We start from the raw sequence: 13782 nt of genomic DNA on the forward strand, positions 1-13782 counted from the left end.
CGTAACTTGTAAAATCAACTTTCAAATTTTATTCAGAGGACAAGAACAGACCACAGAAATCAGAGACAGTGACAATAAATAAATTGCTCCATAAAATACATCCAGGAGAGGCATAAATGATGCTCTATAACGATATCTCCGCGGAGCTTCGCCCCTGGACCCCTACCAGGGCTCCACCCTGGACCTGCTGGGGGCCTTAAGCGGCCCCCAGATCCCCTGCCGTAATTTTGCCTACGCTTCAATTTGGCCTCACCCACGCGCCTGGTTGTGTGTGTCCTTGTTTAATCTTCACCATTGGATTATATTATTTAGATATCCACTCAAACACTGGTTCCCTTTATTACTCTTACTTTTGTAGACAATCTTTGTGTTATTTTCTGACAGGTTTTAAGTCAAACGTCATTTGACAAAAACAAATATATCGTGTAAAATCATTCATTTTTTTGGGAGAGCTGCCTTCAGTATCCAGGCGGAATTTCGAAGTAAGGCACTATTCAGTTCTTGTTGAATTATAAAAAATACAGAAACTGTCAATTCAATGACCAAGTCAATTCTAATAAACGTCCTTAGCAAGTGAAGTCCTATTAAAATATAGTAAACATGTTTAAAATGTTTTTCAATGATTATATTAGATATTTTAGAAATGCGATTCAATTTGAGAAAACACGAATAGCATAGAAAAGAGACAAATTAAACAGATTCACGTCTTATTTGGTTGGCATTTGCCTGTAATATAGATGCAAAAAAAAAGAAAAAAACACTGTACGTAATTATCAAGCCGGTGTTTTTGGGATGCACATCAATTGATACAACTTATTTTGCACTTTGAAAAATAAATCTAATTTATATCAAAGTCATTCGAAGGCAGTTGGAATTTCATGCAAAGAAAAACTTTGTTTACTGGTGGTAATTAACCATTTATCATATTTTTAATTTAAACGACATCTTGCTTTTGAAAATGAAAAATTAAATAAGTTGAATGGCGAAATGTTGTGAAAATTAAATTATTTTTCTAATAAATTAATTATTACCTTGTATCAGTATTTAAAACATTTATGCTTTGAAACCCGATACGCTTTTTTGAATATCATTACTGGTGATCTAATTTAAGATATTTCTAATGATAGAAAAATACCAATAAAATAGCTATTACAAGCAGCTTTGTTAAATTATTTTGTCACATAATTATCCTTTTTAGCTTATGGTTTTCGTATCATTACGTTTAAAATTTATTCTAGAATTAAACGATGTGTCTATTAACACAGTAGATAAACTAATTTATCTGAAATGATATCTCTGGGAACTGCATATTAATCAAATGACGAGAATATAGATTTAATAAAAAAAAAGACTAAATGAGATTTAGAATTGAACGTCAGACTAAAAGATCAAACCAATATTTTTACGCAACCTTTGAAAAGTACAAACAAATCAATTAATCAAGTTAAGTGCATAAATGATATTGAATTTTACGTTTGGCGGGAAAATTTGTGACACATATAAAGTAGAAGGGGTCCTCTTCACAATTTTGAAGTCTGCTAATTATACATGTACACTCTACATTTAACATAATTTTGTTGGAGATAAGTTTGTTAAAATGAACGATTTAGATTACTAGAAACATAAAATGGATACAACTTGATTCTGTCGAGGGAAATGCTATTATGAAATTATGACTTTTTTTCTTAGGGTATCAGTATTTACTGTCTCATACTAACGAAAACTCGAGAAAAAGAAAAGGACAAAGATTGAACAATGAAAATGGAGACAGAAACAACGTGTAGTTAACAGTAACCAGAGATTAAACTGAAATAATTCAAAACGATGTAATTTGTGATTAGATGAACGTTAGGTTATCAAAATACAAAAAAAAACAACAACAACAACATTCATGTGTATTACAAATTATGAAATGCTGTACACGTGTTTCAAGTAGTAACCTCTCATCAGAACTAAATCGAAAAAATAATTGTATGCAAGAAATTCTTAAAACTAAAACTATCGAAACCCATCACTTAGAGGTTCTACCATGTGCAATACAATGAATGAAGCCTCAGTGTTTTATTTATTTTGACATTTGTAATACTGCACATTTTGATTAAACATGATACATAAGAGTAATCCAGGGAACCAAGGTTATAGCGGTAATCAAAAGAATGCAATCCAGGAACAAAGACTACACATGGAAAACAGACATATACAACAAAGAACATAAAATAACTAAAATCATACATACAAAGTAACAAAAGCAAATGAGCAACTCGGACTCCATTAAAAACTGAGAGTATGGACCAGGTGCACCGGTAGGGTAAGCGTCCTCTGCTTTTCTAGAAACACCCGCGGAGTTACTCATAAAAAGTCAAGTCCGGGGTAGAAAACGAGGAAAGGAAAACTATGACCCGTTGAACACATCAGTGTTCATGATGCAGATGGATACACCATAACGATCAACAAGTTTATGATAACGACCTTTAAACTTATGTAGTGATGACTTCAATCTTGTAGCAACATAACCCTGTTCCAGAAGCCTATTTGTTAGAGTTCAAAAATGTGATATTGTTCGGGGTCAGACAAGTCTGACAACTGAGTTGGTGAATACCTTTAGGTTCACCAGCAGTAGCATCGACCCAGTGGTTATGAAATACAAACATACCAATTATTTACATTGCAAATTTCGATATGCTGTACACGTGTTCCAGAATACTTTATATCAGTGCATATTCTTGTCAGCACTGTCATGAAAAAAATCTGATCAGGAAATCATGAAGAGTAAACGATTTCTTTTAATTATGCTCACAGAAAATCAAGATATGACCACGATGGTAGAGAACCTGATTAAATATTTGTATTATAATTGCTAGGATAAATTACATGTTCTCTATCAGATATGTCATATTCCATGATCTTTAACGCCGACATTGTTATGTATAGATCGTAATAAGAAAATTAATAGTATAGGGTAATTGGCCAATAGTTAATCAATCGGCATGATCGTCTAATAAAGAACAAAATATTCATTCTTTTCTCATAATGTGTCAATATCGGGGCTCCAGTAACACATGGCAGGCACAAAAGCTGGAGTGAAAGTATTCGAAACTGGTTTCGCTAATTACCCGACCAAGACGACCATCTTCATTAACACGGTCTTCAATACACAGGATCTTTGTCTAATTGAGAGAAACTAATTTATTTCCCAATTAAAACATCATAATATCGCCCTTCCTGATAGACTTTGTCGATGTTCATACATACGTTACTGCAAAAACATGTGCCAAAAATTGGTGCTTGTCGTAAAATGTTGAGATCTTTATCGACAACCGCCCTGGTGAAGACAGCGCCCCTATGGAAGCGTTGTATTTTAGTTTAATTTTTGACAGTAAAATGTTTTCTTAGCTGTAAACATATGTATTGGTGATAGAGCTGTAATTAACGAGTGTCTGGAATGATAATTACAGTTTTCCTTACAGTGACTAAATATTCTTGTTTGGTAGTTAGTCAGTGTTTTCTGTACAGAGGGCTAGAACAAACAAACTTGAAATAATCCCAAAAATAATTCTTGTACTGAGGAAATGTTACCACATAACTGAATTTCAAATTTTCATTTTTAATGCCTTGAATAATGAACAATTTCTTATTTTTAGCGTTTATGAATTATAGACAATCTAATGCAATCGTCTTTCAAAATAAAAGTATGGGACGTTTTAGTTTGCTTTAATTAAAGCGATTTTCTTCAAATTGCAAGATATTTTGTTTTCGAATTTAGTGTTAAATATTTGATGTTTTAGAAGGAATGTCGCAACCAATCGTAACACAGTATAATTTGCACAATGAGTGTAATAACGTCAGCATCTGAAAATCCATGATGGCAGAGAGGAGAAGGGTCTTCAGTACGTACATATACAATATATTTCTTTTATTTTAAGCAGGTTTTTTTTCTTTTTCTTTATTGTATTTTGTTTTTTCTTCCTTTTTCTTTGTTTTTCCACGACACATTCGGTACAGTTTCGCTTTGTACACTTTGACCTTAAAGACGCTCTGTCATTGAAGCGCAAGTCATCTGGACGCAATTTTGTTTCCCGATTGGCCGAATACTGGTAACTTAGTGGCGTTCCCAAAAAAACCTTTACCGAAAATTGAAATTGCGTGTCATGTGTTATTTCTTGAATGAAATGTAGAAAATTGTACAAAAAAAGAACAAATTTTACTGCGTCGGTATCTTTTTCTTTAAAGATGGTGCTTGTTTTTTGTTTGTTAATAACAAATTAATATAAATTCTACGGAGTAGTCACCTCCTAGGTTTTCAACCGGAACATAGGTTATCACACGCATCCTGAACATCAGTCATGGTCAATTAAATGTTTGCATGATGCTTAAAATTGAGATTAAAACACTTTGGTGTGAACAATGATTTTTCAATATCAAAATTTCAATGCTATAAAACTATCCAACCATGGTACAAATAATCAAATTGATATTGTGACAACATCATTTAAAACTGTACAAAATTGTTGATCAAATAGACTTTTTATCACTTAAAGAATGCTATGTCTGTAAAAATTGTTTTATTATTAATTTATACGATATTTTGCAAGGTAGTTAGAAATTTTATTTCGAAATTTATCGCTCAGAGCAAAAATACAATATTTAACAACCTTTCTTCTGGTGATATTTTTTCTACTTCAATTATATGTAAATACCTTTGACAAAGTACCCTGACAATTACTCTCATTGTAAAGGAAACATCTTACTGTTCACGTGAGGTGTAATTAAGTCAAAATCAAAGAATCACGGACATATGGACATATAATATTATTTATAATTATGTCGATAATAAAATTCCAAAACGTGCTACCTTCACTATGAGAACACATTGAATTGTATCGCCATAACACAATGTATTCATTCGATCATGATATGTACATATTTAACTCCAGTTTCTTGATAAAATGCTATACTTTTGCACCCGGTCAATATTTCTATTTTCATTGTAGTTTACTTTGTCAGTGCTTAATTGGTTTTCCCACCCTATTTACTTTTTTCGTCATTAAATTAGTTTGGATATCGTACAACACCTATCCTTTCAAATGGTCCCACTTCAACTTCGATTAAAGTTATTTTCCTACTTCTCGATCCTTTTAAGATGCAGTCTTCTATTACATTGTGTTATGAGTGAACTGCTTTCCTTTTGTTTTATGTAACCATATTTTTTGTGTTTTTCTCTCGTTTTACAATACGGCATTACCTTTGCAGCTAGAAAACGCATAGATCTTGACATCTTTTTTTCCGATGAAAAATAAAGTCTCAAATTTTATACTACACCCTGATTTCAAAATTAAGATAAATGGTTTCTATAGTTGTGTAGATGATCATGGCGTTTTACCCACTCGAAGAGTCTTATTGTCTTTGTTATCATCATGTTCATCTTTCATGGTACAAATTGATGCTTTGCAGTTGATAAATATTTTGTATCTTGTTTATGTTAATTCAGCTTTTAAGTCAAAATGTTTTGTGCAGTTTAATATGTATATCGTTTAAAATTATTGGTACAACAATAGTATAATATTACGTATTACATAATTTGAATTGTGTTGAGGTTTTGACGTCATGTAATTAGTGTTTATCAAGATTCGATGAAAAGGTTGTGTTTTAATGGATACGTGTCTTTATAAGCATTTGAAAGAATATTTGACGTTTTTTTTTTATTTGATCAAAATCATATTTCATAAATAGTATGTTTGCATGTCTTTCATTGCAGAAGCATGCTGTACAAAGAAGGTTCATCATTACCAAATTTAGCCTCAATTTCGCCATGAATTTCCCTCTGACAACGGCAAAAACCTGTGCATCTTATTCTAAGGCATAACATCCCATGGATATGAGAAAGTTACTTGAATTTTGTGTAAAATGAATTCAAAAACTGGCACGTCTTTTGCTGTTTTAGTTTAATCAATTCTGTAGAGAATACGAAAATTGCTTGATATATAGGTGTGTGTGTGTGTTGTAAGAAGGATATTTGTGGGGTAACTAAGGCCATTTTGTCGAAAGGTTAATGAACCTTAATCTGGTGTCCTAATTCATTAAAGAATCCAATACATCAGATGAATATTGGTTGCAACACATGATATTATACGGATAATGAAACAATAATATTAAAAATTCTTGAAGATGAAAGAAACAATATATTTTTGGGAAAAAATGTATGTTATTATCATATACGTAGGTAAATAAGTATTCTTTCTCACAATATGATAAAGCAAATTAAAGGGCAAAAATTTGATGTTTTTCCAGATTGCCTAAACGGCAAGTATCGAAATGTTATTACATTTCGTTACTGCTCGGAATTTAGGCAGACGACAAACAGGATCAGATTGAATCTGAGATGGATGACGCTTTGGATTATAACGAGTCTATGAAAAATAATAATACCAAATGGAAAACCACGAGTGATCTGAAAATATCATCGAGGTGGCTGGAAGCAAATTCAGAGCACAGGAATATTGAAGACATCCCCGTTCCAGAACTGGATACAATTTTGGCCCTGTTCTTCTGAAACTCTCTAAAAGTTTCAGTACGCCGCCATGATGAACAGCAGCTCTTACCTGTCCCCAATACCAGAATAAGGGGTTGTCTGAAAGGATATTTCAGGTTTTGAGACGGCTGATCTCAAAACCTGAAATATCCTTGCCTTGGTCAAGTTTTAAAAAAAATTCAGATGTTACAGAAGTTGTCAGTAAAAAACATTTAAGATAAAATAGTTCATATTTTTGCCGGGGACAAGTTACTGGAAATAAACTAAATCTTGTCAAGATTCACACGAAAATTTTCAAATAACTATTCATATTTAATTAACAAATGTCATTTTCCTGTTGTATTATCATATTGCTGAATATAAATGTTTTGTTTTGAAGTGTTTTCAAACATATTAATATCCTTTATTATACTTTCCTGTTTTGGAGCGTATGATAAAAAGACCATTACATGACATTATTTGACATTATTGATATCATATGCATTATTAGCTATTGGCTCTTGGGCCAATATTTAACCTTGGATTAAAAATACAAATGATATCAAATGTCACGTAATATTTTGATAATATTTAAATGACCGGGTTGTTCTGTTGTCATTCATATTTTGATTTACCTTTCTTATAGTTCTGGAGTTTTTTTTTTGGTTTTTTTTTTTTAATTTTTATTTAGATGTCGCGCAAATCATAATCGACGTTATACCCACTTGACGACTTCAAAAAGTTCAATGAATCGAATTCATTTTACGGAGGCTTTTTAGTCCACAGTCAACAAGAAAGTCACAAAACAAAGAAACAAAAAAAAAACATACATGATAAAGATGTTTGTATGAAAAGCTTGAGGCATATTGTTGCCATTATCTGGTAATCTAAACAATTGTTGTTTTTGTTCTAGTTTGTTTTGTTTAGATTTCAATTTTCTGTTGACTTAGTGACTCTCTTTTCTTTGAAGTATCCTGTTATTTATAATATCTCAGATCAACCACAATAATGTAGTCGTAACATATTGATAATTCATGCTCATATCGTCTATTTAAATACAAAGTCCCAAACAATTATAACGGGCGAAAAGACAATTTTCACAAAGTTTAATTGTAAAACAAAATTATTTCAAAAGCCTTTGTGACATTGACGAGAAATAGTGATAAAAAAAAAAGAAAGAAAATACATTAAATGCTCATCACAGGATCACACCCTGATTTGGCTATAAATCATTTATTTAGTACTTTTTTAGGAATAATTTTTCAAACTGATAATATTACTTTGAGGCCCCTCCTCCTTATGTTGGAATATTATGCTAATGTCGAGAAAAATTTGGCCGAAATTTAGCTATTATCAGAATTGAACCGTATTTCAAAATTTCTTGAATCATCCTAGAGAATTTATTTATATTCACACGTAAATCATAGATATTATGCAAGTTCTTGTACATATTTTTTTATTTATTTTTTCTTCTATTTTATCTTTCTTTGTTTTGCTTGTTTCAACTTCTTGCTCTCATATTTGTTAAGCTGTTGTATTCTTTTTTCTTTTGTAATTAGAATTTGCTTTGTTTTGTTTTGTTTTCTTTCATATTTTATGTAGTTTTTTTTATTAATTTATTAATTTACCGCTCTTTATATATAATATATATGTTTGCACTGCCATTGTTTACGGTAATTTCATGAAGTCGTTGTGGTCTTGTACATAATTCATAAGTAGGATTGAACCATGTAAAAACTAAGTTCTGTTCTGTTCTGTATAATTCAATTTTACTGCTTGTGTTTAGTCCAAGTTATTCGCATACGGCATATAACCCCTAAGCGACAACCGTAGTAAAGAATATACGAAATACAAAACATTAAACTATTACTATCATAGGAAAGCAGCTTTTGTGTAGCATTTCAATTACCATAAGGTAAGCGGGCACTGATAAAAAACTTGTAAATAATTATCAATTTCTAAAATCTTTATTTGTCATACGTATATACATTATTACACAAATCAATATCACAGATGCGCTTCGTATTTAATAAATTATAAGTTTATAATAAACAGTCCATCAAGCAATGTATCTGCTAAACATCAGGGTCAGGTCTTTAATCATGTAATATTTCATTCAACAATCAGCATTTTCAGACCTGAAAGATAAAATAAACGCAATAAATATATTTGTACAAAAATATGATTTATATTTTCCTTATATGATAAATATGTTTTTAAATAAATTACAAGTTAAAAACTTGAGTAACTTCATCGAGTATAATTACTACTCTTTTTAAAAAAAAAGTGTAGAGAATGTAGATATTATTTATGAATTATCAGAGTGTGTTTATTAAATTAAAAATTTTCAATATGTGATCTTTTTAATTATATTTTTTTCACTATCCTATTACAAAACTGTATTAACGCCAATTTTTTTTAAAAACATATTCTTCCAAAATATTTCATTACTATTTTTAAAAGTGTATAAAACAAAGCTTACCGCTATAGTTTCTTGATTTCCCTAAGGTTCCATTACAGAAGTAAAGCATAACAGTGCTTGAGCTGGACTGTTTGTCTGTCTGTCCCTGAGACATTAACACAAATTAAGACAAGGAATCATTAAGGATTCTGCAGTGAATGTCCATCTCTCTGTACAGATATAATACACTCTCAGTGTTCTTCGTCTCTCAGTGTAACTGTTGAATGATTATACAGCCCTTGAGACATCAAATGCATTGCTAGAAGGTTATTTTCACCAGACGATTTCTTGATCTTTGCACGTTTATTTTGAAACCAGATCTTTATCTGTCCGTCAGAAAGTTTAAGCTCTCTTGCAAGACTTTGGCGTCGTTCCTCTGTAAGATACCTGTTCGCCTCAAATTCTTTCTTTAGACGAGCAAGCTGTTCACTGGTAAAGGCAGTTCTTGGCCTTTTTTCGTCAATCTTCTTGCATTTCTTTATTTTTCTAGATCGTGGACCTGTCGAAAGATGTAACGAATTAATTGTCTGCCTTAGTAAGGAAACAGATTATGTATGAAAGTGTATTGCTCTATAGTGGTAACATATAAAATCTCATTCTTCTATTTTTTTTATTATGGTTCTGGAGTTTTTTACTTAGCGAAAAACGAAGTTATGGTGGATGAAAAACATTACATTCTATCATTTTGTGATAAGAATACTTCGCCATATCGACAAATTCTAATCTTAACATAATCAATACATTCCCTCCATCGGTGGAAATGAACCAATTGACCGCTGGCCGTCGATGACACCCGCATGGCCGCTGTGTATTAACAGTGACACCAAGCAGGCCATTTTAACAACAGATCATCCTTATAAAGTCTGTAATTTATTTGTACGAGGGGTTAATGGACCAGTACAGGAGCAAATAGCTGGGATCATAATGGTGTTTAAATTGACACTTTGTGTCTTAAGCTATTGTATATTAATACGATAGGATGAAAGACGAATCCCTTGGGTCATTAGTCAGACCATATTTTCATTATCAGTGATAATTAACGTGTCAATCGTTATGTCATAGGTGTGGTACTTAAGGAATAAATAGGAGATGTTTGTATACTTTACAAGTCTCAGTGTCTTATAATGTAAAAACAATCATTTTTACTGTTTCCTATCTGTTTCACAATATTTAATTATTGTTTTTTATTAATATTTTTTTTACTGTATATCAGCCAAACATTTACCCAAAGATAGGACTTTTCATATACACCAATATCAAATTAATAATTCTTTTTTTTTTTTTTAGCAATTATTCGTTTTCTTTCGGACTTTTAATACGTTACAGCTTAAATCATAGGAACGGAGTCTGTTTAAAAACAACATTCGAATCTCCGACGAAATGCTTGCTCAACTATTTTAACATGCTAATTAAAATAATTGAAGTTTAATGAGATCATTTGTCACATATCTACGGTTGCTGAACATGCCACCGACATTTGATACTTAACAGTTTCGATATATAACTGAAATATATCCGTTATTAAATGTACCGTGAAATTTACTCCATCTGAATTGTTTTTACATCTAAATTTATTTTTATTCACGTTGAGATCTATAATTTGACAAAGAGTTTGCAAATGTAGACATACATTAATGTTTTAAATTGTATAAAGATCTAGATGCCTACTTAAACATTTAAACGTTTAGAATTGTGCAGTCTATGATGGGGAACAACATTTATTATTGATTAATTCAAATATTTAAAAAACAAAGCAATAGTTAAGATACACATGTATTGGGAATGCCTAATTCGATAGGTTGTCGGCAGAGTAATTCATTAAAGCTATATAAATGGACTGTAATTGTTTAATAGATTTTTTAGTATGACATTGCATTTAGTTTTTCTTTCTATCAATTAATATAAATGCAATAAATACACAAAGCATATTAACGGAGGGTGCTGATTTCAGATAAAAATGTGTCATTTTAATTGATTTCTTTTTGTATATTTTCTATTTCTTCTATGTTATTAGTATATTTGTAAAGTTATCTTAAAACTTTCAAACTTAATTTATAAAGTGATATCTGACTCAACGCAAACAAAAAATTAAATAGATAAAGAATTAATTTGTATTATGGTTCTTAAAAATCCTTTTGACTTTGAATCGGTCACAAATTGATTGGTTTCATTCTTTATTAGTAAGATTTTATTCACCATTAAGCTAAATGATTCTAATCTAAGTTTAATTTTTGTCAGTTCTACGTGTTTTATAATTAAATCTGGTTTGTGTAACAAACACTCCGCATCAAACATCTCAGCCTTACTGTTAAAAAAATAGAAATTCATTTTGATATTATCGTTATTCAATATGCAAAAGAAATGTGATACACTTCTGATAAAGGTCATTTAATAATTTAACACATATACTGAAAGTAAGAAGGACATACCTGAAGATGGTCTATCTGAGTACCGAGTACAGTAAACCCAGGCTGGAAACAGTAACGGCCGAGAATCTGATCCTGGTGATACTGCCGGACTGCTAGGGGATGAACTGGACTTGAACGATTTCTCTGAACTTGTTGGACTTGGAGCGCTTATACTGTTGTTTGGTCTTGTTATTTCAACAAACGCAGTCTTTCTTTCATTTGTAGGTCGTACTCCGAAATTTGGTCTAAGAATTGCCTCAATTGAAAAGTTTGTAAAAGTAAGTCCTTGATTCTCATTAACAGATCCTCTAGAATTGTCATCTGAGGTGTCCATAATGTCTACGGATTCTTCCTCCATGTCACTAACAACTTCAGTTTTAACTTGAACCTTTTCCATGTTATCCATAATTTAAATGTTGCAAAGTAGCTGGTTAAAAGTTAACAAATAAACAGATAAGGATTTTTCATTCTTGTTCCTCTTATTTCTTCATCCCAAAAGTAGGCGGGGTTTCTAGCTGTGAAATTTTGAAAGCAATCAGCCAATCAAGAAATTTTACAGTGCGCAGAAGGCGGGGCTTCCCGATGTTCATTTTACCGATACAGATCACGATGATTGATGATATTAACAATAATGTGTGAAAATAAACTAATGTCATATTAATCATACAATTTTCAATAATCATTATCATTATTGTTCATATTATTGGCATCCAGGAATTATACTGGCAATACATTTCATGGCATTATTTAATAGAAATAGATTTCAGATCAAGAAGTTACATAAATCATTTTGTTTTCAATTGTTCTTATGAAAAATCTATCACAGTTTAATAGATAGAACTTAATTTAGTATGAAGATAATTACCCAAAAATAATTTTCATATTCCTTTTTTCAATTCTGGGTCAATGAATGATGTGGAGATTCAAATTTCTTGAATTATTATTTTATGGTAGGTTTTCAACTCTTAGGAAAATTAAGTCATTAGAACAAAATGTTTAAATTATTGTCCATTAGTTTTTGAAATTATTTGAGCAATCGTAATAATTCATTGCTTTATTGGCTATATCACATAGAAAAATAAAAACATTTGACAGAATAATAACAATATTTTTCCTGACAAATCACGATGATAAATGTTACATTTAATGATATGAGTACAAACACAGTCGGGTTTTTTACTCTCAAAAAATAAAGTCCAGATCTTGAAACAGCTTCATTTTGGTTGTTTAGATTAGTTCTCTATTTTTTTTTACAAAAGGTTCGGAACTCCTCTTGAGTTAGGCATCAACCCTGCTTAATTCAGTGACACGACTCATATCAATTTAACAAAATAGTCCAGTGCATGCCTCCAAAGATAAATGTCAATTTGTTAATAATTGTGTGTATTAAAAGTTATTATATGATATCTGTAAAACTATCACTAACATATATTGTAGTTATATCGCGTTTGTGACTATGATTTTATATCATTTGGAAGTATTTCTTTTTGTTTTCCAGTTTTAAAAATTTAGCTTTAGTCGATGCAAAATGATTGGAAGCATGTCACAATAAATTATACAAATGCACATGCTAAATAAATAGCAAACCGAGTAAGTGTCCTGGCCATCTTTATTACCACGACTAGAATAAATTTCGTTGCCCTAAACATTGAAGAATTTCCCCTCTGGGATATGATAAGAATACTACGGTTAAAAATCCCGTGAAATTCAGAAAGGATAATCTAAGCATGTTTACAAGAACTTGCCAGAGTCTTAATGTTTAAATTAAAATTAACAAGAACCGGGGGGTTCGATACAACAAGGTGTAGTGATTATAAGATAGATATGGTGTTGCTTAATGTTCATCAAATCGTCATAACGGTAATAAAAGTATCTGGTGAGTGATTTACTGTTGGGAAGTTAATTTCTTGACACCTCGATCATGTGAATCTACCTTTAAACTTATCAAAAAGGTCTACTCAACACCACAGTTTTGAGTTAATTATCACCATAATACCTGTTAGAACAAAATGCATATATTACTTCATATCATGTTTCAATTTATCACAAAACTTCGAGATTCACATGTGTGTAATGTTTGTCAGGTTGTTTCCAAAGAACCAACGGAAACCTCTACTAATTAAAACTATTTACATGTAACTATTCAAACAAAGTAAAATAACCATAAGACATTTCGTTATTATACAACGTGTCTCTTGAAATGAAAACAGTTTGGTCTTGCATTGCTCAATTCTAGAATTATTATAATATAATAACATGCAATGTACATGTTAATTTATCAAACGCGGTTTGTTAAAAAAGAATATTTTTAAGGTTACTTAAAGTTATTTCGTCACGTTCCATTTGATAAATGTGAAACATGTCAGCTCATTACCGATAAAAGAGTTCCGATGCACGAGGGTGTA

General features: G+C 31.1%; 1 protein-coding gene across 1 annotated transcript; it reads right to left on the reverse strand.

Moving 5' to 3' along the window:
• Window positions 1-8487: 8487 nt before the first annotated feature.
• On the reverse strand, window positions 8488-11855 carry LOC148613035 (homeobox protein engrailed-1-B-like). The gene is made up of 3 exons (XM_088590572.1): window positions 11399-11855; window positions 8991-9468; window positions 8488-8646 (listed from the first exon to the last, which is right to left on the reverse strand). Exons 1-2 carry the CDS (start codon window positions 11781-11783, stop codon window positions 9161-9163), a joined length of 693 nt encoding a protein of 230 aa, XP_088446698.1. The 5' UTR covers window positions 11784-11855; the 3' UTR covers window positions 8488-8646; window positions 8991-9160.
• Between the last annotated feature and the right edge of the window lie 1927 nt (window positions 11856-13782).

This window comes from Perna viridis, chromosome 7 (assembly GCF_037379345.1).
Source record: "Perna viridis isolate PV_CMFRI_1.1 ecotype Kerala chromosome 7, ASM3737934v1, whole genome shotgun sequence".
Taxonomy (NCBI): Eukaryota; Metazoa; Mollusca; class Bivalvia; order Mytilida; family Mytilidae; genus Perna; species Perna viridis.